The 25,253-nt window shown below is 36.4% G+C and overlaps 1 protein-coding gene across 4 annotated transcripts in view; it reads right to left on the bottom strand.

Moving 5' to 3' along the window:
* Positions 1 to 723: 723 nt before the first annotated feature.
* spryd3 (SPRY domain containing 3) overlaps positions 724 to 25,253 on the bottom strand; it is a 52,000-nt gene continuing 27,470 nt past the window's right edge. For all 4 annotated transcript variants that reach the window (XM_058762283.1, XM_058762282.1, XM_058762284.1 and 1 more), the window contains 5 exons: positions 19,609 to 19,758; positions 9,544 to 9,601; positions 4,841 to 4,960; positions 4,534 to 4,667; positions 724 to 3,582 (listed from right to left, as the gene is read on the bottom strand). In XM_058762283.1, the coding sequence (XP_058618266.1) occupies positions 3,448 to 3,582; positions 4,534 to 4,667; positions 4,841 to 4,960; positions 9,544 to 9,601; positions 19,609 to 19,758 (597 nt within the window). In that variant the 3' untranslated portion in view covers positions 724 to 3,447. The remainder of the gene's footprint in view (positions 3,583 to 4,533; positions 4,668 to 4,840; positions 4,961 to 9,543; positions 9,602 to 19,608; positions 19,759 to 25,253) is intronic.

Raw genomic sequence — 25,253 nt, 5'->3', positions numbered from 1 at the left:
TAAATAAAGTATGGCATTTATTTTTAGTCATAACTTTAACCAGTGGGAAAATCAGTTAAACATTGATCAGTTGCTCAATTAGACTCACTAAAACTTCAAACAAGCTAGTAATTATGATGTATAGATTAATACGTAAAAATTACTAACATGCAATTGTTCGGGAAAATGCATTAATTAAGATTAAATGCATAATAACTGGTAATTTGGTTTCTTTTTAATGCAACAACACTTTTATAAGTTTTATAATTGGATTTGGTTACCTATTCAAAAATGTTTTTTTTTTTTAGCCACTGGTCACAACTTGACAACTTGCATTTTTCTGTGTCCTGCTATCATTATTAGTATGCGCCAGCGCAATCTCATTTACACATAACAACAGGCAGTTTAAATATTATTTGTACGAATATGGTAGCTGTTTCTATTTTGAGCTGACACAGACATTATCAGTGGGGAAAATCTAAATTTAAATGCCTCTGGTCATGTAACTACACCATCCATGAAAAAAAAAAAAGTTCACAAAACCAAACAGTCTCTAATTCATTTCTAGTTGACAATTATGCATAAAATACATCAACCTTTTTATACCCTTCAAACTGCAAGCCTAATTTCAATCACTCATGTAACAGGCAGGATTCAAAGGGTTAATGCTTTTTTTTTTTTTTTTTTAAATAGCATCCCTGGAGGTATAAAATGTATGAAAAGGAATTTGACTGCAATCCCAAGTAAAATTTGTGTGGAAATAACCGTTTCTTTATTATGTACACATTAGCAAAAGAGTGCATGCTACAATTAGAGCAACACATCAACATCTTCAACGCAAGTCTGCATTTAGTAAGACTGTGTGAAAGCAAAACGATCATCGCCCATTTATGCGCCAAGCAACCACATTCCAGTGGAGGAATTCAGATGATCTTGGAGAGGACAACCGCTTGGCTTTTTGCATAAGCTTAACTGATAGAGGTATTTGGTTTTGGCTTCCCTGTGCTGTCAATTTATGTCTGGAACACAAGCAATTCTTTATGTTAAATTATCTGATCTGGAATATTCATTTCACCACTAAATGGAAAGGCTTTAGTAGACGGTGACACCCATTCTTCTCTTTAGAATGACAATTTTTCTCATTTAATGTATTTTAGGTAAAAAAATAGTAGCAGAAAATAGTCTATGATAAACATGCAGGGTGTTCTAAATCACCGAGGGACTTTCAGATGAATAAATCAACGCTCCTTATTCAATGATGCAGGTGCTTGGAAACCCCATGCATCCTGTCAAAAATAGCTGTCGACTATGGCTATATTCAGAATAGCATACGATTCTTATTTCTGCAGTATACTGTGCATAGTATTAACATTTATGCATAGAAATGGCAAAATGTGCATAGTGCACTGGGTACGGTTTCCCACAATACATTGTGCTTAACTTCACCTTCCATTTCCAGAGTGGCCAATGAACACTAAATTACTTTATATGATCGCACTGCTATTTTATAACAAGTTTTTAATCCAATTTTGTGAAAAACTCTGCATTCAAGATGATGTGGTGAGGTTATGTGACAAGTCATCCTCGCATTTTGTATGGAAGCCCAAATCTGCAAAGGAAAAAAAAAAAAAAAAAGTAATTTCTTTTTTTGAGATATAAACTCAGATTGCTGACTTTCTCCCACAGAATTCTGACTTCTTAAAATTGTTTTTTGCCATGAAATTAAAAACCGAAAAAGGTAATTACGATTTTCATCTCACAATTCTGACTTTTTCTTCAGAATTCTGTATTAACATCTCTGTTTTTTATTTTTATTTTTTGCTCCCGCCCTGGAAATAAAAATGAATGAGGTAATTGCAACTTCATCTCAATTTGGACTTTTTCATTAAATTGCGAGTTTCTCTTATGTAATTCCGACTTGAAATTCTGAAAAATAAAAAATTAATAAAAACTTTTGAGATATAAACTCTTCTTTGCAAGAAAAAAGTCTGAATTGTGAGATAAAAAGTCAATCCCCTTTTATTTATTTATTTATTTTTTAAATCTCATGACCAAAACAAGCTTCCACAATTTTACACCATTTCTCATATTCTTAAAAAATTGTAGACATACAGTATACACTGTGCAGTATGCAGTAAACTAGTATCTCATTCTGAACATAACCAACGTCCTGAGATTCAACTAGGATGCAACTTAAGAAACTGAGGCACCTAAATGAGGGCCAAAAATTTTATATCATTCAAAGACTTTGTTTAGAAGACATGTCGGAGGAGAAAATATATTGAAAGGGACAAAATTTGACATTAAATTTGGCAAAGTGTGTAATATGAAACCGTTTTGTTCCATATGTGATATGTAACAGGACAGATGAGGAAGGGCATTATTGCAAGAGCGAGGTGTGCAAAATGGCATCCGTTGAGTAGTCTAGAGCGCAGCATCACAGCCGCTCGCCCATCAGACTATCAGCCCAAGTTGAGGCGTCTCTAAAGTGCTTGTAGCATTTGTGAACCAGACTAGCTCACATTATAGTGGACAATTCCTGAATAAACAGCTCCACGTTTTTTCCCCGACTCCAATGTGGCATCTGCCCTGAAATATCTGATAAAATGTCCACAAACTGATGTAAAAATCTACATTTACAGAAAAGCCTGAACTAAATAAACATAACTGGTTTAAGATGCATTCACAGACAAATAAACAAGAAGCAGCTGATTGGGTGTTCTTTTCTGATCTTTCTCTCTCTGGTCTGGAGTTGCTGAATGCGTTTCCTGATGACGGATGAGAGTGCATGATACACAACACAACTCGCCTCCGCTGGCGTCACAATTAGCAATTACTCCATGCAATTTACACCATCCCTTCAAACGCTCATTTTCAGATAGAAATAATAGCGAAAAATGGCACTTTTTAAATATGACATTCAAAATGAATCACAATAATAAAAATAAGCGTAATATGCTTTCATCACCTTCACAAGTCATTTGCGAGAGGGAGTGCTTGTGGAAAACGGTGATTATATCATTTCTTAATAATTATTACCACCCTCATGCCATAACTTTAAGTTTCTCTAGGGTGTCTGGTTGTTTATTAATATCATGATTGATTTTGCTAAATAAATGTTTGTATAGCAGCCAATACATAAATTTACATATGTACACGTACATTAAAAATATATAATTTAATATTTTCTATGCATTTTTAATAAACAAAATGTATCTTCGTACAATACTTCGGCCCAATATTAACCATTTCATGCCACAAACCCCTCTATAATATGTGGTTTCACAGTAAACCGTTTGAAGCTGAGGTGATCGCTGTAGATGAAACATGCACTGGAGTTTTAGACGTGTTAAACTTGCATTCTGAAGTGCCTTGAAACGTAAAAAAAAAAAAAGTCTCAGCATCATTTTTTTTTTTTTTGGTCTTTTCCATCCGCTTGTGGTTTGGAGATGTGGAGTTACTCGTTTACTATCCGCTGAGAGGATGGAGGTCCACCTTCACCTTTTCTCCGCTGCTGAGCATCCCGATAGTGGGGTAAAACCCTCCGGCCGGGACAACCACTTCCCTCCTGCCGATTATCTTGCCGTTCCGGGTGAAGAACACCTAGATGAGCACAGAGGGGCGACAGTGAGTCAGCATTTCCACAGCTGGAGAGGGAAGAGAGTGAGTCAGCATTTCCATAGCTACGGGGCCGAGACTGGGCGTCTGACAGTCCTGCTACACGCTACTTCCAAAACTCTTTGGGACACATGATGAGGACAAGAAAACACTTGGCAAACATCTGTTTTTGAGCACCGAGGGTATTCGGTGTTCTTTTGTATCTAAAAAGATTTTCCAGGCGACTGACTGAAATATCTGCGAGCAAATTCATCTTGACCGCATCTGGGATATCCTGTACCCTCAGAAGACGGCTCTTATGAGACATCGAGCTTATTTGTATTGTTGCATAAGTGTTGAAGCGAGCATCTTAACTCATCCAGTGGGCAAAAGCGAACAGCACTGTGGTTAAGCCATCGTGTCGAATCGACAGTCAGAAACTCGCTGATTACAGAGTCGCGCGGTGCAATTTTTGGCACGGAAGGCTCTTGATAGTGTAACGTCCCGCTGGGAGACCTCAATGCATTAATCTTCTGCAAGCTTAAAACGTTTGACTTGATGAATGACCAACTCCAACCGGCTTAAAAACAACAAATAACGATGATTCATTTGTTTAGCTGGCAGAACTGAGGCTTTAAGCACTTCGGTAGAAGTAACAATTTATTTTGTGGCTTAAAAAGTCATTACGTTAGGAGACAAGAAATTTAAAAGACATCTGTCAGTCAAATAGTAAATCTACACGCATTAACACACACATTCAACTTTTAAAGTTTTGCTCACCAAGGCTACATTTATTTGCATTTATTAAAAACCCTGTGAAAGTAATATTACAATTTAAAATAATGTTGTTTTTTTAGTTCAAAATATTTTTAATTTAATTTATTCCTGTTATGTTACATCTGATACAATAAATCAAACCGTTTATATAATAATATATATATTTTTTAAAACACTCACCATAACCTTTCGGCCCTCGTGTTCTTGTTCTGGATCATCTCCCTCTTCCTCGTCTTCATCGTTTAAATACAGTAAATTTTCGACACGCCCCTGCTTTGGTCGTACATCAGCAGCATCCCAGTCGTCCATTTCATCTGACAGAGAAACCAACTGAGCTGGATGCACATCTATAAACTTGGACTACAGTTCTGTCAAGCATGCTAAATTGATCAAAGTATGTATTTTCAAGTATGCATTGGCAGTAATGTGAACAGAATGGGAAATTTCTGCTCGTCTTCTTCGATGAGCACCACATACGTGTTCTTACCTTCATAGTCCAGCACATAGTCTCGAGGAAACATTATTCCACAGCCCATGATGTCCCCTTCAAAACAGCGAGGGCCAAACTGGTCTCCTACTCCACTCCCATGGAAGATCTTCCCATCATCTAGGAGCAGATATGATGGATAGTTCAAATGCAGCTACTTTCATTAATAAACCATGATTTGACATCAAAATGTATATGCAAATTAACTCGACATATCTTGACCATTAATACACTGAAAAATTGGGGAATAACTAAGGTCATTCAGAAAAAACTGGACTAGTGTGTATATTTACACTACCTGTCAAGAGTTTGAAGTACATTTCTTTAAGAAATAAATACATGTATTCAGCAAGAACGCATTAAATTGATCAAAAGATTCAATGAATAATGCTCTTTTGATCTTTCTATTCATCATAAAGTCCTGGAAAAATGTATTATGGTTTTTAAAAAATTATGAAGCAGCACAACTGTTTCCAACATTAATAAGAAATGTTTCTTGAGCATCAAACAAGCATATTAGAATGATTTCTGAAGGATCATGTGACACTGAAGACTAGAATTCAGCTTTGCATCATAAATGTGTTAAAATATATTAAAATAGAAAACAGTTATTTTAAATTGTATTATTTCACAATGTTACTGTTTTTGTTGGATTTTTACGGCCTCTGTGAGCATAAGTGACTTTTCAAAAAAATCAAAAAAAAATTCTTAACAACCCCAAACTTTTGAACAGTAGTGTACAAATACAGTTATAGTTATCATATTTGGAAATATAATATCATATTTATTATATTATCATATTTCTGGCCAAAAAAAAAAAAAAAAAAAAAAAAAACACACCGAAAGTACTGAAAAGATCCGATCAAGCTGATGCCTTTAAACAGTTTTACATGGCTTCAAATCTACATTAATACAATAATACAAAAAAGCATATTTTGTGTCTTTTTGGACCTTTCATATAGAAAATCCCTGGTAAACAGGTATCACAGGTGCTCTACTCATTTAAGTGCTACCTCCACCTGAAACGTACGTCATCTGCTGGTGTCGCTGTTGGACAGTATTACCATAGGCAAAAGGAGTGTTTGATTTCATATTTCATAATATTTGTTTCTGTATCTCGTCTCATTGTCTCTTTAAAGCCTCCCTCGAGGCAGACCCATTTACTGTCAATGATGGAGGTGAAAACGAATCATCTGAATGAATTTTAGGACATAAAGCAGAAATGCTAAAGTTAGTGCTTTGCATCAGAGCGCTGTCAAGACCTGACGTGAACCTAAGCACTAATGCTGCATTCCTCACACATTTGCTCTTAATGATCCAGAGAAGTCTTATACTCTTCATCCAGAAACTGACAGGATGAAAAGGAGATGTGCTTTCATGCCTCTGTACGTTTCTTTCTCCTAAGTCGAAGTTTTCCTTATATAAGAAGATAACAAAACAAAGAGACGACAACAATCAAGAGCAAGTGAAAGAAAAACACGGAAAGGTAGCCTGCAGACAAAAAACCCTCTTGCAGTGTGTGGCTGGTAAATATTTATGGAGTTGTCATGGGACCCGTTCCCAGCTCAGGATACTGTTTAAACAATCCCTATCTGAACATGCGGAGGGAGATGAAGACACTGTATCATTATGATTCCCATGTGGGCCTCTGTCCCAACACCACACTCTGCAAACACCGCGGCCGCTGTGGGAGAGGAAGGCGACTAAAAATAGATGGGGGTGTTTCGGTGTACGCTCTCACTGAGCCTGCTGGAGAGCTTTTAGGCCCTCTGGCACCCGAGCCGACAGGAAACGGTACACCGGAGTGCAGAGAGGGCTTTCCTCGAATGTCAGAGCTGTTCTCTGAAAAAGACTGGGAACGTAGACTCGCTTCCGCAAACAAGAAACGCGCTTTATGAGCCTGGCGGCTAAGAACGGAAAATCGATTTGCTTGTTCGTGTCATCAACATTTTCAAGTAACCTAAACGGGGAAGGGTCACATACCCCGTGAAAACGAAGCGAACGAGACTGAAAATAGCGATTTGGGGTGAAGCGACTCGCTGCCAACTATTTCGACCCACTTGGCACGGTCAGCGGATGAATTAAAGCAGGACTGGGGATTGTATGCGTGTTCCAAACTCCAAATAAATTCATCACCCCGACTTCCAGGATTATTTCTTCATCAAAATGAGATGCAAATAGCCTCGCTGTCTTTGGCTGTGATGCGTGTGAGCACCCTGACCCCCCGAGCGACATATCAGTGGCTGTAACGTGTCTCTACGTGATGACTAACAGGATTGTGAGTCATAGATGTGGGCCTCTTATAGATCAGGGCAGGACAATGAGTCATGCCCCCCTGATCTGACCTGCTTCTGTGCCAATGCCAGACCTCCATCAGCGGGTGCTGCAACGAGGCGCAGAAAAGACATGCCCCATAAATGCAGCTCCGCAAAAGCTGACAAGAGAGCCTGACACTCCTCGAGGTGCCAAAGACAAACTGCATCGCCCTGATGAGAGTGATGATGTGACGGAATTTTTCACACTCGAGAAGAACACAAGGCCTGGGTGAATTCACTAGCAAATAAACAAACTTGCATCACTTCTGGAGATGCACTGGTGTGAAAATTTGCTTCGATACAATAATTACGGTCATATCATGGTCAATAACATAATATAAATACAAATCTATTTTGAAATATATAAATTCATAAATTAAAAGGGAAAAAATAAATAGAATTTATGAAGAAATGTTAAAATATTTTATTTACTATGATTAGATATAAAATATTATATTTTATTATCTAGATTAAAAAAACGAATTTTTATATTTTGAAATATATATAAACTCAAATTAAAGGGTAAAATGAATTTTAAAATTAATTAGAATTTATATGTATTTTAAAAGATTTAACAAATAACACATTAATGAATATTTATATTTTTCTATACATTTCAATATTTATATGTAATACACACGTTTTGACATTTGTTTATTTGAATTTTTTATTATTAATTCATGAACACACACTAATATAATTTTTAAATAATTAAAATGAATTTTAAATGCAAATTTAGGCATGACAATTCAAGTACACTGAAAAATGTATATTTATTTCAAGATTTGCAAAAGATCATATTTAACATTGTTATTAAATCAGTGTTTTTAAGATTAAAGATTAAGTGAGTGTTGAATGACAACAAATGTAATCTAAATGTAAAAATAATGAAATAATTATGCGCAATTAAATATCAAATATAGGTTGATATAAATAAGTAAAATGGTACAGGTGTGTATCATGCGTCCCTAATCTAGAGGTATCTTGATGTCCAATGCTCCCTTTGAATTGTGAAGTGCTTATCTTATAGTGGAGTTGGACACTCAGGCCTGCGAATGCATCAGAACTATTATGGAAAACACAAATCTATCAATGTCTGGGCTATCAAACAAGATTAATGAGAGTACATTTTTATAGCATCTCCACTGTTGCAGCTAAAACCCAAGAACCCAAATAACCCACTAAAGGTAGAAACAGACGTAAATATGAATAAAAATCAGAACTGTCACAGTTTATCTGGCTCACAGGCAAAATCCCTCACCCTTAAACAATAGGCTATGAGTCACCAAAGCAGCACATTGTTTCATTCAGGATGATACTCAATGGCTAATCTGTTATGTGGAGTGGCATGAAGGCATGACGGGGTTGAGTATAAAGATTGCCATCTTTACATTGAGCAGCAATCTTATCCGATATCAACTTCCTTTGAGCTGCTTTGAAAGATGGGACATGTGGAGTTAGATAGGGCTATTTATCCTTCTGCCATTTTCAAGAGGATTTGCTTCTAATCAACACGCTCATCTCATCTCCACAATCCTCTTATCAGCACCCAGGACCTCCACACACTGTAGAGATGGTGCCCATAGATGTGTAGGCTTGAAAAGAGAAGTGGAGCCAAATAATAAAGCTTAAAAAAAAAAAAAATCACCACCTGCAGGAATTCTGGGTAATCCATGCATGAACTGTGATAGGAATACAACCAGAGATGACAAAACAGAGAAAACAAAACTAACTTTATGTAAACAGGATCTGGATGTGTGGACTGGTGTGTGTATAAATAGAACTGTATGTGGGAAAAGAGTGAGTACTTTTATATAAACTTTCAAAGTTTCATTTCACATTTTATATGTACTAGGTCTGAATGAAATCATGCCATGTAACAGATCTACATAATGCCATTGTAGCTTGGCTGTGCCCAGCATGCATATGTTAACCTGACTACAACTGGCCTGAGCATGCAAGGAAAAGTCAAATACTAAGTGCATTTCATCCTTCAATGTATATTAGGGTTTTGTGTTACATCTAATGTTGTTAAATTCATGTTTATTGCATTATTTTAGTGTCGTGTTACCATAATGGTATTTAGCAGTTGTGTGAATGACACTGTGCACCTTCTATACATCAGTATTTATTTCACTTGTGTTTTTATGGTGGCAAGTAGGTTGGTATATAATTAACATTATATAATTGTTTTTACTGTAAATTTATGTTCAATTCATAAAACCTAAAATCCTGCAACCTTTTTTTTTTTTTTATACAGTAAAATTCTGACAACCACAGTTGCAGACTATACAAAAGCCTGCTGTAGTTAAAAAATGACTGTGCATGTAAACATACTGACTGTTACAATTACAAAAGATTGAATTTTAAGAACTTAAAACAGCTCACCTGCGTGATATGCAACAGAACCTCGACTCCATCCTGGATGCCTGTTCTTTGGGTAATCCTGAAAAAAGAGAGGAAGAATTGGTAAACATAAGATACATATTCTAACAATTAGACAAGAAAAACAGTCTGGTTTTACAGATACCAATGGGAGTGATGGATTTACTGTAAACATGAACTTGCCACGCATTCACTTTTAACAACCTCACTCAACACTTTCATATTAATGTGGTGGAGAGACGAGCGAGTTCTATAGCCAGAAAACAATTACAGCATCGCAGCTCATTGTTTTAGGTTTAAGTGTTGCTGTCAAATAGCTGCAAAGGTTATGTTTTTTCATATACAGACACACCATGCCAGCAGAAACACAGGGAGCGGCCAATATTTTGATAAGATCTGAAAATGACTCTGAGTTAATCAACATGGAAAGATATTTTTGTATTTCTATGTTGTCATTTGAAGAGACTATTAAAGCCTGTTTACACCAAAAACTGTAGCAACAATCCTCTTGAATCCTGTATATGTACTACAAAAACACATTCTTAATGCATTCATTATACACCGTCTTCATACACCATTTTTCTTAAAAAAAAATTAATAAAATAAGTTAACATTACTAAATGCATTGAGTATCAAATACATAAATGCTGTAAATAAATGCCAATTAATGTTTGATATCCATCAAGATATCAAGATATATAGTAACAGTATTTTAATTGCAAGTTCATAACCAGTGCATTATGTAACTTGAACCTTATTGTAGCAACAATTTTAAATACAATTTTAAACAATTGTAAAAATAATTTTAATTGAATTTTGAGCAAATGTTATGTACAGTAAGTGTTCATTTTTTAAGGTAATTAAATCCCATATACGTTACAGTTCAAAAATGTTTTTTTGAAGTAGTATCTTATGACTACACAGGCTGAATTTATTTGATCAAAAATGCAGTAAAATCAGTAATATTATTACAGTTTAAAATATATTCCATTAGAATATATATTAAAATGTAATTTATTTGTGTGATGCAAAGCTGAATTTTCAGCATCATTTTACCAGTCTTTGTCACATGATCCTTCAGAAATCATTCTAATGCTGATTTGCTGCTCAATTTTGAGTATTCAATGCATCCTTGCGGAAAAAAGTATTTATTTCTTTAAAAAAAAAAAAAAAAAAAAAAGTTAAATTAATAAAAAGAGAAACTCTTACTTAACCCCAAACTTTTAAACAGTAGTGCAGGTTGACAACTAATTGTAGCCACAGTAACAATATTGTGAATGCTGTAATTAAAATAGTTACTTATGGAAAGAAAAATGCAAAAAGAACACACTTATGATGCATTAAGAATGTCTTAAAAGTAAATACCAATTCCTACAATAATTTCTTTCCAAAAACAACAATAAAATAAGTGGAACACAGGTGAGCAGCTCCATGTGCTGGCATTCTGTATCTCGTCTAGAGGATTACAAGGGGATCTGTTTTGGTTAAGGCTGATAGAGGGCTGTGTTACGGTTCAAGTCGAGATCTTTTCATCTGTTTATCTAATAAGGAAGAGGAGAAAACAGAGACCAGGGGACCAGAAAACCCTGTCCTAGAACGGACAGATGATTTAAACTTGAGTCACAAAATCCCTTTCTAAGAAAGTAAGATGACCCGTTTAACTTCCCTCGGTCCGCCGGTGTAGGTGAAGCACGGGACTAGACGATGAAGTTGTGCAACAGAAAGCACGGGGGTGATGATGATGATGATGATACCTTAGGCGAATCTGACAAACAGCTCTAAACATGTAGAGACAATGGAGTGGCATTCTCTGGAACGACACATGACAAAGTAAACTGTTCGCAACCATTACTTAATTTCAAATGAGTTTACATCTGTGCCCTGACACCATGATAAATGACATGGTGCATTCCGTGCATTCGTACGATTACATCTGTGTTCCATATCATGTACCGCGTATAAACACAAGCAAACAGACACTTCAGCATGCCACGCAATGCACACAAGCCAATCAATCAACCCGCTCGGCCCAGCAACCCACATAACAGTTTTTTTTAATTCGTAAAATGAAATTATATACCGCATACTCCTGTTTGAGAAGAGGAGCTGTTCATGCATATAGCGTTTTGGCCCCCTGAGGAGACTGCAAAAGCCATTAGAGAGAAGCATCGAGCTTCCAAGAAACACAAACAGTAGCATATGTGTCCACGGCAGAGCGCTATCAGATCCACCCGGAGCTTTTATGTGTGATACTCGAGCTGCCTGCATTTCCACACTGTGGCAAAGACAACAAGTAGCGGAGAGGCTGCCGGTGGAGGCAGATGCACATCTACATGACATATAGTGCAGAGATTAGGCCAAGAGGGTACCTGCCCTCAACCACCACAATACGGGTGCTGGGAATGGCATTTGTGCAAGCTGCTGTCATCGTGAAACAATAAACTATGAGCACTTTTAGAAAGAGGAAAAGTAAAAGCCTCACCAGCTATATAATATCTGCTGCTCTATACTTTTAATTTCGCCCCCAACAATGTCCAACTGTGTATATGTATATAAATCAAAGGAGAATTTTTGTAAAGTGTTATTTCAATCACATTTCAGTTCATGTATTTAATATTGTGTGATAGAAATGATGGCAGTGGAAATTATATTTAAAGCATTTTTGGAATAAAACAACTAAATCCTCTGTCTTGCAAAGGCTAATTTCACATCAAGTTTTTATTGCTTCCTAAATACATAAAATTAAATACATTTTCCACACATTTTACATTGTAATTTGACAATTACAGCTTGACTGGAAATAAAAATATCCTGTTCACAAATTATATTAATTTGTTTTCTTCAGAACGTCACATTTCTTCTTAAGAAAGTGCACTAACTTTTGAAAAAACTTTATTAGTGGCAAAATTATGCTACAGTTGTGGGACAGTCTCATAAAATTAAAAAAATTAAAAAATAAATAAAAAATTCATAAACATTCATAAAATGTGGGATGTATACGATTAAAGAAATTAATAGTAAAGACATTTATAATGTTAGAAAAGACTATTATTTTTTTGAACTTTCGATCCTGCTAAGAATCCCAAAAAATGATCACAGTATCCACAAAAATATTAGCACAACTGTGTTCAACATTGATAATAATAATAAATGTTTCAGCAGGAAATCAGTATATTAGAATGATTTCTGAAAGATCATGTGACACTAAAGACTGGAGTAATGATCTTGAAAATTCTGCTTTGATATCACAGGAATAAGTTACATATTTAAATATATTAAAATATTAAATTTTAAATTGTAATACCATTTCATAATATTACTGTTTTTACCATATTTTTGATTAAAAAACAAATGCAGCCTTGGGGGGAATAAGAGACTTCTTTTAAAAACAAATGATTTAAAACTGTAGTGTATACATAATATGTATGCATAATACATAATGAAAAGATTTTTTTCTTCTTTTAGATATTCTGTTTTAAACATTTAATATTCATATTTTAATGTTGGATTTCAACAGTTAAGAGGTAAACAAGGTTAAAAACTAAATCTACTAATGCAAGAGATTTGGAAAGCAGCAAAATATTTTTTAAAGGCAAAATCTTTCCAAGGCAGTTGTTAATATCTTAAAAGTGGCCAAAGTTGAAGAAACACCCAAAAATACAATGGAGCGCCAGAAGGGGTCAGATGGATTGGTGACAGATGGACTGCACTGCACTTTGAAATGTGAATGTTTCCAAAATAAATGAGGACACCAGGGTTTTCAGGAACACACACTCCCTCGATTGCTCCATGGGAAGTGCTAGAGAGCTGGCTGAAACCAAAGCCCACGGAGCCGGATGAGAGCAAAGGAAAGGGTTGGTGCGAGAGGGGAAGGTCAGGAGGTGATAAGGGTCGAACCCATTTACGCAGACGTGGCCGCTGAGGCTCCGGTACACACCTCCGCCCCTCGTTAGAACCAAGAAAATCTTTGTCTTGCATCCTAGCAACCCAGTGTGTATTCCGGATGCATGCGTACAAGCTCGTACGGCCAGCTAAAGTCCCCGTTCACAGGGGGTGAGGGTTCACTGATCGCAGATAAGAGCTCCGCTCTTCCTCCCCACATCTGCCATCATACGCAGACCAAAACTGGGACTGTCAGAGGGCAGACTCTCTCATAATTCGGCCCATCTGATGTTCTCACCGCAGCTGAGATCCTGCCATTACCTAGGCTGGTTGCCATTCCATCGCTGTTCCTCAAATGGCAGAGGTGATATGCGCACTTGATGTTGTAACAATTAACAACCACATTGTTTGTAAACGTCTCTCCAGACACAGGATGCAGGGAACATGGTACACGTCCAATGGGAGTAAACAGTAATTAGGCAGCAATGCTTTAACTGATATTTGATACTTAATGAAACGCAGATGCAAAGTTCCAGAAAACGTCAAAATTAGAAAAAACAATAACAAATTGCTCTCCGTTTCTCTGAGCAACCAGCGGCCTCGCACGACTCAACATGACAGGCTTGTTTACCGTCTGCCGTTCCCAACCTGAGACTAATTACCCTCCACTTTCCTCATGGTCTTGTACAGGATGTCAGGAAGAGAGAAGAACACGGTGGTCACGTTCCTGTTCCCACCTTAACTATTCCTGATTAAAAGGAAGAGTTCACTTAAAAAAAAAAAAAAAAAAAAAAACTCATTAACTCAACCTTGTATTATTATCGCTAGCTACAACTGAAACCATAAGAAAAACTTTTGTTAATTGAAATAAAGCTAAACTAAAATATACATATTAGATGAAATACTACAAAAATTAAAAACGTTGCACTAAAATTACAAAATGGAAATAAAATTAAAACTAGAGCTGAAATTAAAATATATTACACCTAAATAATAATCTAAAAAAAAAAAATATATATATATATATTATATATTATATTATATATATATATAAAGATGAAAGCTTATTTAAATATGAATAAAATTACATGTATATCAGGAGTGCTTCCTCCAAGGAGGCAAGGGAGGCAGTCTCTCCTCAAAATATTGGATGAGAAAAAAAAAATTTGTACAAAAAAAAAAAAAAATACAATACAATATAACATTGATCACGAAATTTAAAGTAATTAATCTCTGTGTTTGTGACCAATATTTACCGAGCTTTGATGACTGATGATCCAAAAAAACTAAAAAAAGTTAACTATTAAAAAGAATAGCTGAACAGAAGTTCACAAATAAAATATATTGTTTACACGGTTTCTGCCTTGAGTTATTATTTTGGAATAATTGTAAAATGTTTAAAAACACTAACTTGATGAGATTCATACTTGGCTTTAATAAACAGAATATTGATCACATTGTTAATGTAAAAATTAGGGCTGCCCTCTAATAGTTGACTAACCGATAGTCGACTGCGACGGACAGATAATTAACAGCTGGTCTATGTGGTAATTACAGTACATTGGTCAGGTCATCCAAACGTTTGTTTTGATCACTGACCTAAAATATGACTTATCATCTGAAAAATGTAAGTAGCAGCAACATTACATGGCCACTCACTCGAAAATTAATCGAGAAAAATGTGCACTATTGAAGTGTTAACTGCATAACAGTTAACTTGGAGGCGCTGGTGCGATCATTTGCATTTAACTTCAAATACTTATACAGATAAGACTACTACAGCGTTTGAATCTGTGAAAGGTGAACTTTTATTTGTGTGCACTCACAATAAAAACAAAACATTGTGCTTTTGTAAAATAATGAGTGCTTTCTGCCGTCTTGGTGAACTTGAGGGTGTCAAACTAAATAAATAAAATTAATTAATTTAAAAAGTTAACCAAAACTCTGTGTTTGCCTCACAGACATGAAAAATATATCTATAGATGATGTCTACTTTTAAGTGAACCAATTCAAGTGGAAAACAAATATTTTTAGACTATATAATCGGTATGAAATGTGCACGTCCACTGCCATCATCACTGTAGCCGAAAATACAGAAAATACTTAATAAATACAGAAAATACATTATTGTTAGGGGTGCTCCGATCAGGATTTTTGAGGCCGATCACAGAAAGCAGTATCTGCCGATACGATCATGATCTTTTTAAAGCCATGTTTTTATCATGTAGAATTATTTATATTGATACTCCAATCAGTATTTTTAAACATTTATTCAGAGCCTGAATTTCATTTTTGAAAATGGGGAGGAATTTCCCTCTTAGGTGACACTTGTGAGAGAGGATTTTTAATTTGAGGGGTAGAGGGAGGCATTTTTTAGACATTTTTTCAAAAATATACTTCTCACCTAAATGTTTGATCATTCAGTGCATTTTTGTTTTTACAATCGTGCAGTTGTTGCAGAAAAGCTTACAGCACAAGCCTGATTTCACACAGAAGTTCACTACTGATCCATCTGTTTACCACAAACACAACATTTATCCATTATTTTGATTTCAAATCCAAACATTGTTACTGAAAATGCTTTTTCATTGTGATTTTTTATTTATTTTAATTTTTTAACAGTAATACAATCTTTATAGACGTGTTTAAATGCAATATAAGCAATGCATTATTCAATGCTTTTTACTTTTGCATTTACTTCTAGATTTATATAAGTTGTTGCTCAAGGAAGTGGCAAAACATTTAAATTACTATTCTTATGTTAACACAAGCATTCTAAATTAACTTATGACTGGCAGAAACAGTCAGCTCTACTGCATTTTCTTTTGCATTTAAATCATTATTATAAACAATCCTGTGGTTCATAAAGAACTTTGCTTTCCATACTTCCACAAGTGCCATCTATTATTGCCTTGTTTATCTAAAAGTGCTCTTTTCCTTTAAACCTAGCCAAAAAGCCATATGTGTTGACTGTGAAACACAGTAGACTTTAATTATACGCATTTATAGTGTAATCACTACATTTTCGTGTCAATCCATGTTCATATTTACCACAAACAATGCGCTGTCACTTTAATTCAGTACGTGCAGTGCAAACGGAGTATAATAATGTGAACCTGGCATCATGTGTGCGCTTCGAGCAAAGTGGTACAAAGAAGTACAAAGTGAAGACGTTTCTGTCATTCAAGAAGCTTGAAATAGCAATACACGCATTTGTTACATCTAGGCTTGACTACTGTAATTCTCTGTATGTTGGTGTTCCTCAGTCCTATGCTTCCCGTCTGCAGTTAGTCCAGAACGCAGCAGCTCGGCTTCTTACTAGAAAGTGCATATTACACCGGTTTTAATCTCACTCCATTGGCTTCCAGTAAAGTATAGAATTGATTCTACTGTTTGTTTTTAAATCTCTTCACAATCTGGCCCCACTGTACTTAACTGAGTTGTTACAGCCTCATACTTTGTCTAGTTCGCTCAGATCTACTAATTCTAACTCGCTGCATGTTCCTAGGACAAGGCTAAAAACGAGAGGTGACCGTGCCTTTTCTGTTGTGGGCTCAAAACTTTGGAATGGCCATGACAAATTGCTTTTGTCTTTGTTCTTAGGAACCCCAGCTTTTTACAGCTTGTATATATCTTGTGTATATTTAATTATTTTGTTTTTATTTATAGTTAGTTTTTCTCTTCTGTTTGCTGTGTTTTAATTTACCTATTTCTTGTATAGTGTTGTAAAGCACTTTGGTCAACTCTGGTTGTTTTTAAACTGTGATATATAAAAAAAATGTTTATTGTATTGTACAGTCTCCAGGAGAGCGTGCAAGTGCTGAATGGTTAAACACAGGCAAGAATTAAGAAGAAACGCAATTTATAAACTTTAATAACGATGCGACACTGCTTCTATTGAACAAGTGACAATTCCTGTGTCAACTATGCAGCGTGCAGCTCACTTATAGTGCAGATGCGATGTGATTTGAAGCCATTTGCACATTTTGAGAGGGAAAGAGAGCGCGCGCGCAGTGATTCACACAGGCTGTTTATGAAATTATGTCTCACAGAAAGTTTCAAATTACTTAATATGTTATTTAATGAATAAATATGAATTGTACCTCACCTTCAGCATTATCATTATTGTACCTGCACCGGACAGAGATTGAGATGGTGCTGCTGCATGTCGTGCCAAACCTTTCACGGCATACGGCATCAACTTGAGACTGGTTTATGAGATCGGCCTTTTTAGAGACCGCCGATCAAACATCCCAAAGCAATTATTGGCCGATAATGATAGGTACCCAATCAGCTGGAGCACCCCTAATTATTGTAATGTTAAGGTAGTCGTCTTGCTGTTTTTGTCCTAACGCACTGAAAATAGTCACTTCTGCCGGTGCACTGTGGCAAGCTTTAGGTGTGTGCTTGAGCACTGATAGGCTATAAGCAATCAAAAGCTCATTATTATGAATTATATGGTTTATTACTATAAACATGCGTTTAGTCAACTAACTGCTTAAAATTAACGACTACTAGTCGACCAGAAAAATCTTCAGCCGAGGGCAGTAAAATATAAAATAGTAAAAAATTTAAAATAAAAATTTCTTTTTTTGATTGTCTAAGTAATGAAGAAAGAAAATGTGACTGGTAGGGCTGTCACGATAACTACTTTTTGTTGTGCGATATATTGCACCAAAATTAATTGCGATAAACGATATTATTGTCATTTTAAGACAATTTTATTTCACTAATTATGTAATTACAGTATGACAATATAATAGCATAATAATGCAAGTACACTCTTTCAAAGAACAAAGAACATTTTATTCTTAAGAATATTTAGACATTGGAACCGGAATGTGAAAAAAAAATATGCTAAATAAATAAAACAAATACCGGCTCATTCACGTTAATTGGCTCTCCTCTCTCATTCGGCTTAAAGCCAAAATGTTCCCACACCGGAGCTGAAGATTGCGGCTTTGAAACCAAGTCCATTAGGACTTGTTCTTCCTAACTGGCTGTAGTTGTCACGAAACACTTTATAACGCAGTGGGTTCACGCCTTCTCTTCACCTGTCGCTGTCCGCTCTGTGTGCGTGTGTGTGGGGGAGACGCTGCCTAAGCCCCGCCTCCGCCACAGAGAGCAGACGAGATGACAGAGGCAGCGCGATCAAATAAAATGTTGGTGATATTCATTTTTATGTAAAAAAATAATATAATCATTATTTTTAATTCTAAGAAAATGACCAGTCGCAATATATCGCGGCACCAAAAATGATCGCGCTCATTTCCATATATCGTGCGATAAGTCAATATATCGACTACCGCGACAGGCCTAGTGACTGGGACATGAATTTACATTTTATTTTAAAACACTTTGCCTTCTCATTTCAGAGCACCGTTGCACATGTACATAATGCATATAATGCACCGCTCTTTTACATACAACAAAACAGAATGGCAAAAACCACCATAAATACATTAAAAAAGTAGTTGAAGGACATTATATTCCAAACAGATTTGAAATTTGAGATTTGAAAGCTATGCCCAAAGCAAGGTTAAGTAAATAATTGGTCTGTTGCTTGTACAATGACTGTGTAAGGTTTAAAAAAAAAAAAAAAAAAAAAAAAAAGACTTGTTATATTGCATGAGTCATTTGAACTACTTTTATGAATCTTTTATGATGCATTTTTGGAGCCTGACAGCCACTGGATACCATTTGACAGAAGAAATAAAGTAATAGGGGATCAACTTGAAGATGAGTAAATCATGACAGACGAGTGAACTGTTCGTTTGAGGTGATTTGCTCAAACCGCTATTCTATTTGCATTCTACACCTCAGGGCATTTTATAATGTCAGACTCTAACTGTTATGAGGACACAGTGCTGTGAAGCCGCATTTGCGATCTTGGTGTATATCCAGAGCTTACTGTACACTTCTCTTCTTGTTCAGGCCTTGATCAAAAAAAACACTGGGAATTTTTGATCAAAAGACAACACTATTGCCAAAAATATCTTAAAAAATAAATAAATAAATAAATAAAATACTAAAATGGCATTTGCAAAGCATTTAACCTCCATAGTGTGACACTGTGGACATTTGTATCCATATGTGCATGCACTTCCCTACATTCACTGATTTAGCAGATGCTTTTAAACCAAGTAGCTTATTTATAAATGAGAAACAATACAGAAAATGACTTACTCTTCTTGCCAGGCCCAGGGCGATGTAGCACTTCTCTCCGGGATCCACGATCTCCACTTCAAAGTAGTGACTTCGTGTCGTGAGGGGCTGCCGGGCCTGAGCCAGACCAACGTCCATGATGCTCTTCCCTTTCCCGACATATTCCAGAAGCTACGGCAGAAAACATCATAGACTTAATTTAGATACATTATAGAGCATTATACATGTTTTAATATCGAGTTTTTAACTGTTTGCTCATGTAGAAGGAAACAGGATCTTGTCAAGTGGATTATTTGGTCAGTTTAAGGTTAATCTGGCATAAACCAGATGCATCTATAAAAATAGTCAGCCTGGCTGCGAGCAGGTTTGGGAAATCGGATATGTTGCACTGCAAACATACCTGGCTAAGCCTCAAATCTTGATTTATGGCTGCCATCTTGAAACTGGTTTCAGGTTTTATGTTCAGACACACTACTGTTGAGGTTTTGTTTTTGTTTTTAAAGAAATTAAAACCTTAATTTCATTTGGCACGAGTGCATTAAATTGATCAAAAGTGATAGTAAAGACTTTACACTGTTACAAAGAAAAAAAGGGTTTCGAGCAGCAAACCAGCATATTAGAATGATTTCTGAAGGATCATGTGACACTGAAGAACTGATACTGAAAATTCTGCTTTACTATCACAGGAATAAATTCAATTTTAAAATACATTAAAATAAAATAAATATATTTTAAATTGTATTAATATTTCACAACATAACTGGTACTTTTGTTCATCTTAAGTCTTACAGACCCTACACGTTTGAACAGCAGTGTGTATATATAAAGAAAAAAATTCCTTGAGTGATTGTTTGGAGCTCAAGGCACTTAGAGAAGAATATTTAGAAGAATAATCTACATGAAATGAGATCAAGTATGGGCAAACCCAAGCACACAGGAGTGATGACACATCTTCAGATTGATATTTTCCATCAGGTGTGTTAGCAAAGATGTAATAAGATTATTAGAGAAGACAAAAAAGGTTGACCTGTCTTCAAAAAGTTCATGGGATAGTGAGGGTGGGGCATGGGCTTTCAACTACAGACATGTGAGTGGTATCGACAGCCCCACCTAGCCTTACAAATGAAAAGAAAAAATTACCAATTGGAACAATTTTGACATGGCATAAGGTCAAATGTTTCATTCAACAGTGTTGCAAAAAATGGCATTCATGCAAGTGTGAGCCATATCCCAAGGACCGTCTCGACCTAGTGATGCCTAACGTACACTTAAACATTCAATTCATAGGCCAAGTCAAAACACTTTAGATAAAACCTTGAAATCTGCCCACCTAAATTACATTTTTAGGCATCCTACATCTGTTCAAGTGATCAAAAGGTCAAAAATCTAACCTAATGGACTGCCTTGTATGCACTTTTGAACTGTCAATTTAAAGACCAAAACTGAATTGCATATTTGGTTATCATATGCATATTTAAAAAGCATTTTTGGGCATTAAATAAGTGGCAAAAAAAGAACAAAATGGCCCAAAAGAATGGCTAAAACTTCTACACTTCAAATTGAAACCTAGTGAGCTGCCTATCTAGACATAATTAAACTTAAGAATAAAAGCTAGATAACATTTTTGGCCATCATATGCACTTCCAGGTGCTCAATTTAAACTTTAACACCTCGGATCCCAACCTAGACTGCATTTTTTTGGCACGTGTCTTCAGTCAAAAATAACAAAACTTTTGTACTTCAATTGAGAACCTAGTGCCTAACAGCGTTTTCGGGTATCATATGCAATTTCCAATGTTCAGTTTAAACTTTAACTTCACACTGAAACATTTTTGGCCTTCACATGACCTTTGAATTATCAAAAAAAAAGACACTTCAAGTTAAAACCTAGTAAGCTGCCTACCCAGACATCACTTTTGGGCATCGCATGCCTATGATGCCTAAAAAGGCTACAGCCTTTCTCTCACATTCTGTTTCTGGCCCAACACAGCTTCTAAACTCGCAACACAGCATGGTGATTACTTTCAGATTTCAACTGGTTGTCATTAATTACTTAGAAATTTCCGTTTGCAACGTCAGAATCAGCACTTTATTGGGGCAGTGGAAAGATTTCGCCAATGCCATCTACAACAACCTTTGGTATCCTTGTTTACGTCGCTACACAACTGCAGGTCAGACGGAGACTCTGACAGGGGGCCTCGTACAACCACATGCTGGTAATGACCAGACATTTTGAAAAACACGAAAATGTGCGTGCAAAAGTCAAACGGAGACTTTAAATGGCCAAGAACAGATTGCTGTCAGTTGTCCAAGAATATCCCCCGCTGACATCAAAACCACTGATCAACTACAGAAAATAAGATGCAAAATCCTGCAAACAATCAGCTGCTGCTTTGATCAAAGCAGACTTGATCGATCCAGCTAAACTGATTGGTGTTCAATATGGAAGAATGCGTGTTTCTGGAACGGAAGGCATTCTCTTCTCATCTCCTGAGGCTCACTGGTGGATGCACCCACCGAGGAACTGATATCCATTTATTGAAATTAAAAGCGGGTTGCTTTTTATAGACGCAAAAGTGTTTTTTTTCCTGCCTCCACCCGATTCTTCTTTTCAACGTCAACCTCTTCAAGTTTTCATGCCAGGACAGTTGCCTGCTCATTTGAGGATGGAGGCAAAATTGCACCTAGTCACACCTTCCTGCCTCCTTGATGCTGAGTAATGGGGAGGTTGTCTACCTTTATACCACTCCTAGCGGCTCTCAACAGCTCCCAGCATGCTCGGATGACAGTGCTGACAGATCCGACATGCTCTCGAACGTCACCCTCCTCAGACCTACGTGGGGGCGGCAGCTTGTTTTGTTGACCCGCTGCCCCGGCAACAGGTGCAACATTGCGAGCGAGTCCCACAACTTCCTGTCACAGTGCGGAGAATGTGGAAAAGGCGGAGGACACAAAGAGGGAGACGCCCACAAGTGGAGCTGCTGAGATGATTGTCTCGCTCGTCTTCAGTCTTTAAAATAGGGTCTATGTTTTGACAGCCTCAGACAAAATCTCTGAAGATGATGTTGTTATAAGTCGTCTGTCGGCTAGCGGTAACTCAAAGTCTGTCTAAATGCAATTTATCCTGAATTCGCCTCGTTCTTTAGAGTGTTAAGTACTTGGCATTCAGCTGCTCATTTAATTGACAAAACAATATATTAAAAGCCTCAACATGCAGACTCTGTTTTGTGAAGCGCTGGGAATTCCTGTCACTGTCCAAGACGGTCCTAAATAAGCAAAACAAAATTATTTCAAATGATCTATGATAGAAAAGTACTTTTGTATGTTTACATCATGGTATTCCAGTACAATTTCAAAATGTTTTTTTTAGACAAGATGTGGCAGGAATATCCCCATCCATTAATTTGTTTTTACGAATATTGGGTCATGAGATAATCCAATTTTCCTTTTGAATTTTCTAGTTCATTGCACTATAACAACACATTGTAATGGTGCGATCACATTTATCGCTGTTCAGCAAATTTCAAGGGACAAAATTCAGTCATTTCAGGAATCCACGTGATCAGAAATTTCATGTTGAGTGTGAAAGATTTCCACATGAGAGTTGGTCATTGACCAACAGAGAGCAGTTTGGTTTGAACGTGACTTCTATGTGCTTCATACATTGCTACACTATTGACAATGGATCTACAAAATTTAGTTGACAAAGCCAAAACTATATAAAGCTATTAAAAATTAGTCTTCTGCATCATTGCGACATTTCACTGAACACAACGGCACATAATTGCCTCCACCGAAGCACTACTTTCTACTTTTAGATTATCACTTCCATGACCTGTTCACTGGTGCCCAGTAGGTGAAGCAATACAAATGGTACAGAACAGTCACTTTTCCTGTGCATAAAAAAGGTACTGCTTGAGGTCATTTGCGTGAGACATGTTCATTCATCCCTGTGCCTTGTTTTTAATTTAAAAGAAGTTCTGCACGTCACGTCCACTCTGCTGCATCTAGCTGGAAAAACATGTCAGTCTGCACTGTTTTTAATTGTTTTTCTGCGAAATGCACACTTGACGGACATTTTTGACCGTTACGGCGTGCCTCCCTAACACGTTTTTAAGACGCTGAGACAAGTTAAAAAGATTAAGATAATTGTGTTGCTCCTGGCTGTGGAAACCGGCATGACTTTCCGAAGGAGCCCAGCATTAGGAAAAAGAAGCTTAAATGGATAACCAAAAATGAACATTTCGTCATCGTTTACTCATGTAGAAGGGCCTCCAAACCTGTGACACTTACTTTCTTCTGTGGAACACGAAAGAAAATAGTTTGAAAAATGTCTAAGTAATTTTTACCCCTACAAGGAAAGTAAATAGAATTCAAAGTTGTTTGGACCCAAACATTCTTCAAAATATCTTTTTTTTCCCCCAACATATGAAAGTTAGTCATACAGGTTTGGAACTGCATGAGTGTAAGCAAATGACAGAATTTGGGTAAACAATCACCTTTAAGATTATTTAACAAAACGCCGAACTACATTAATGTGGAACTATAAATTATCTTGACATTGCATCTTAGATTATTTATGAATCGGTTAAACACGGTGAAGGCATTGCCAAGAAGCTGTTAATCAAAGATGGAGCAGTTAAAAACTATAACTATACCCCGCAGCCAAGCCGCAAGTAACGTAATGTATCTGTTGATGGCTATTTAATATTTACGGCTTAGGGTGCGGTATAACCTACCTGGGCTGGATCAAAAAGCTGGATACAGATTTATAAACCCTTCAAGGTTACTCTGGATTATTTTCTCTGTTGTCAGCGTTCATACTGATTTCCGACGCAAAGATATTAGCCAATCATAACAGTGGGTGTTTGAGTAGCACTAAAGCTAAATGTTTAATTCAATGTAGATAAAGAGAGGGTGAAACTAAATTAATAACTAAATAAAAATTTTCAATGCAAAAAACAACATTACTATTATGTTTAACTTTAAATAACATGAATTAACATGAGCAATATATTTTTACAGCACATGTTAATGTATTAAAGGGATAGTTCACACAAAAATGTATATTCTGTCATTAATTACTCACCCTCATGTCACTCCAAACCTGTAAGACCTTCACTCTTCTTCAGGAAACAAAGATATTTTTGATGAAATCCGAGAGCTTTCTGGCCCTGCATAGACAGCAACGGAATTACCACATTCAAGGCCCAGAAAGGTAGTAAGGATAAACCACTGATGTCACGTGGGCTGCATTTACACTTGGCATTAACATGCGATCACCGCGATCCGATCAAGTAGATCGGATCATCAGTCAATCAGAACACGGCGCATTTACACTTTACAACATCAACTGACTTCTCCATCTGGATAACCGATCGGATCTGTCTTTCCCGCAAAATATTTAAATAAGTCAGCAGAGAATGGCCCATTGCAAAGTCAACCTCAAGTGGTAGGTTTTCTTTTGAAAAGTATTTTCAGTCGTGGGACATTTTACAGATCAAAGATATAAGACTATGAGTCTCACTAGCGCTCCACAGCCTGTTGTTCTCCATCTTTCTTGTGACCTTTCACGAGAGAGGGGGCGGGGTTTTGCGTGATGTCAACACAATGGATGGATTTCATTCACATTACACTGAGATTCGATCACAATGCGTCCTCAACCA

Source organism: Onychostoma macrolepis, chromosome 23, assembly GCF_012432095.1.
Source record: "Onychostoma macrolepis isolate SWU-2019 chromosome 23, ASM1243209v1, whole genome shotgun sequence".
Lineage (NCBI taxonomy): Eukaryota > Metazoa > Chordata > Actinopteri > Cypriniformes > Cyprinidae > Onychostoma > Onychostoma macrolepis.
Note: the sequence above shows the minus strand (reverse complement) of the source record. Positions and strands in the feature narration are given on the sequence as shown.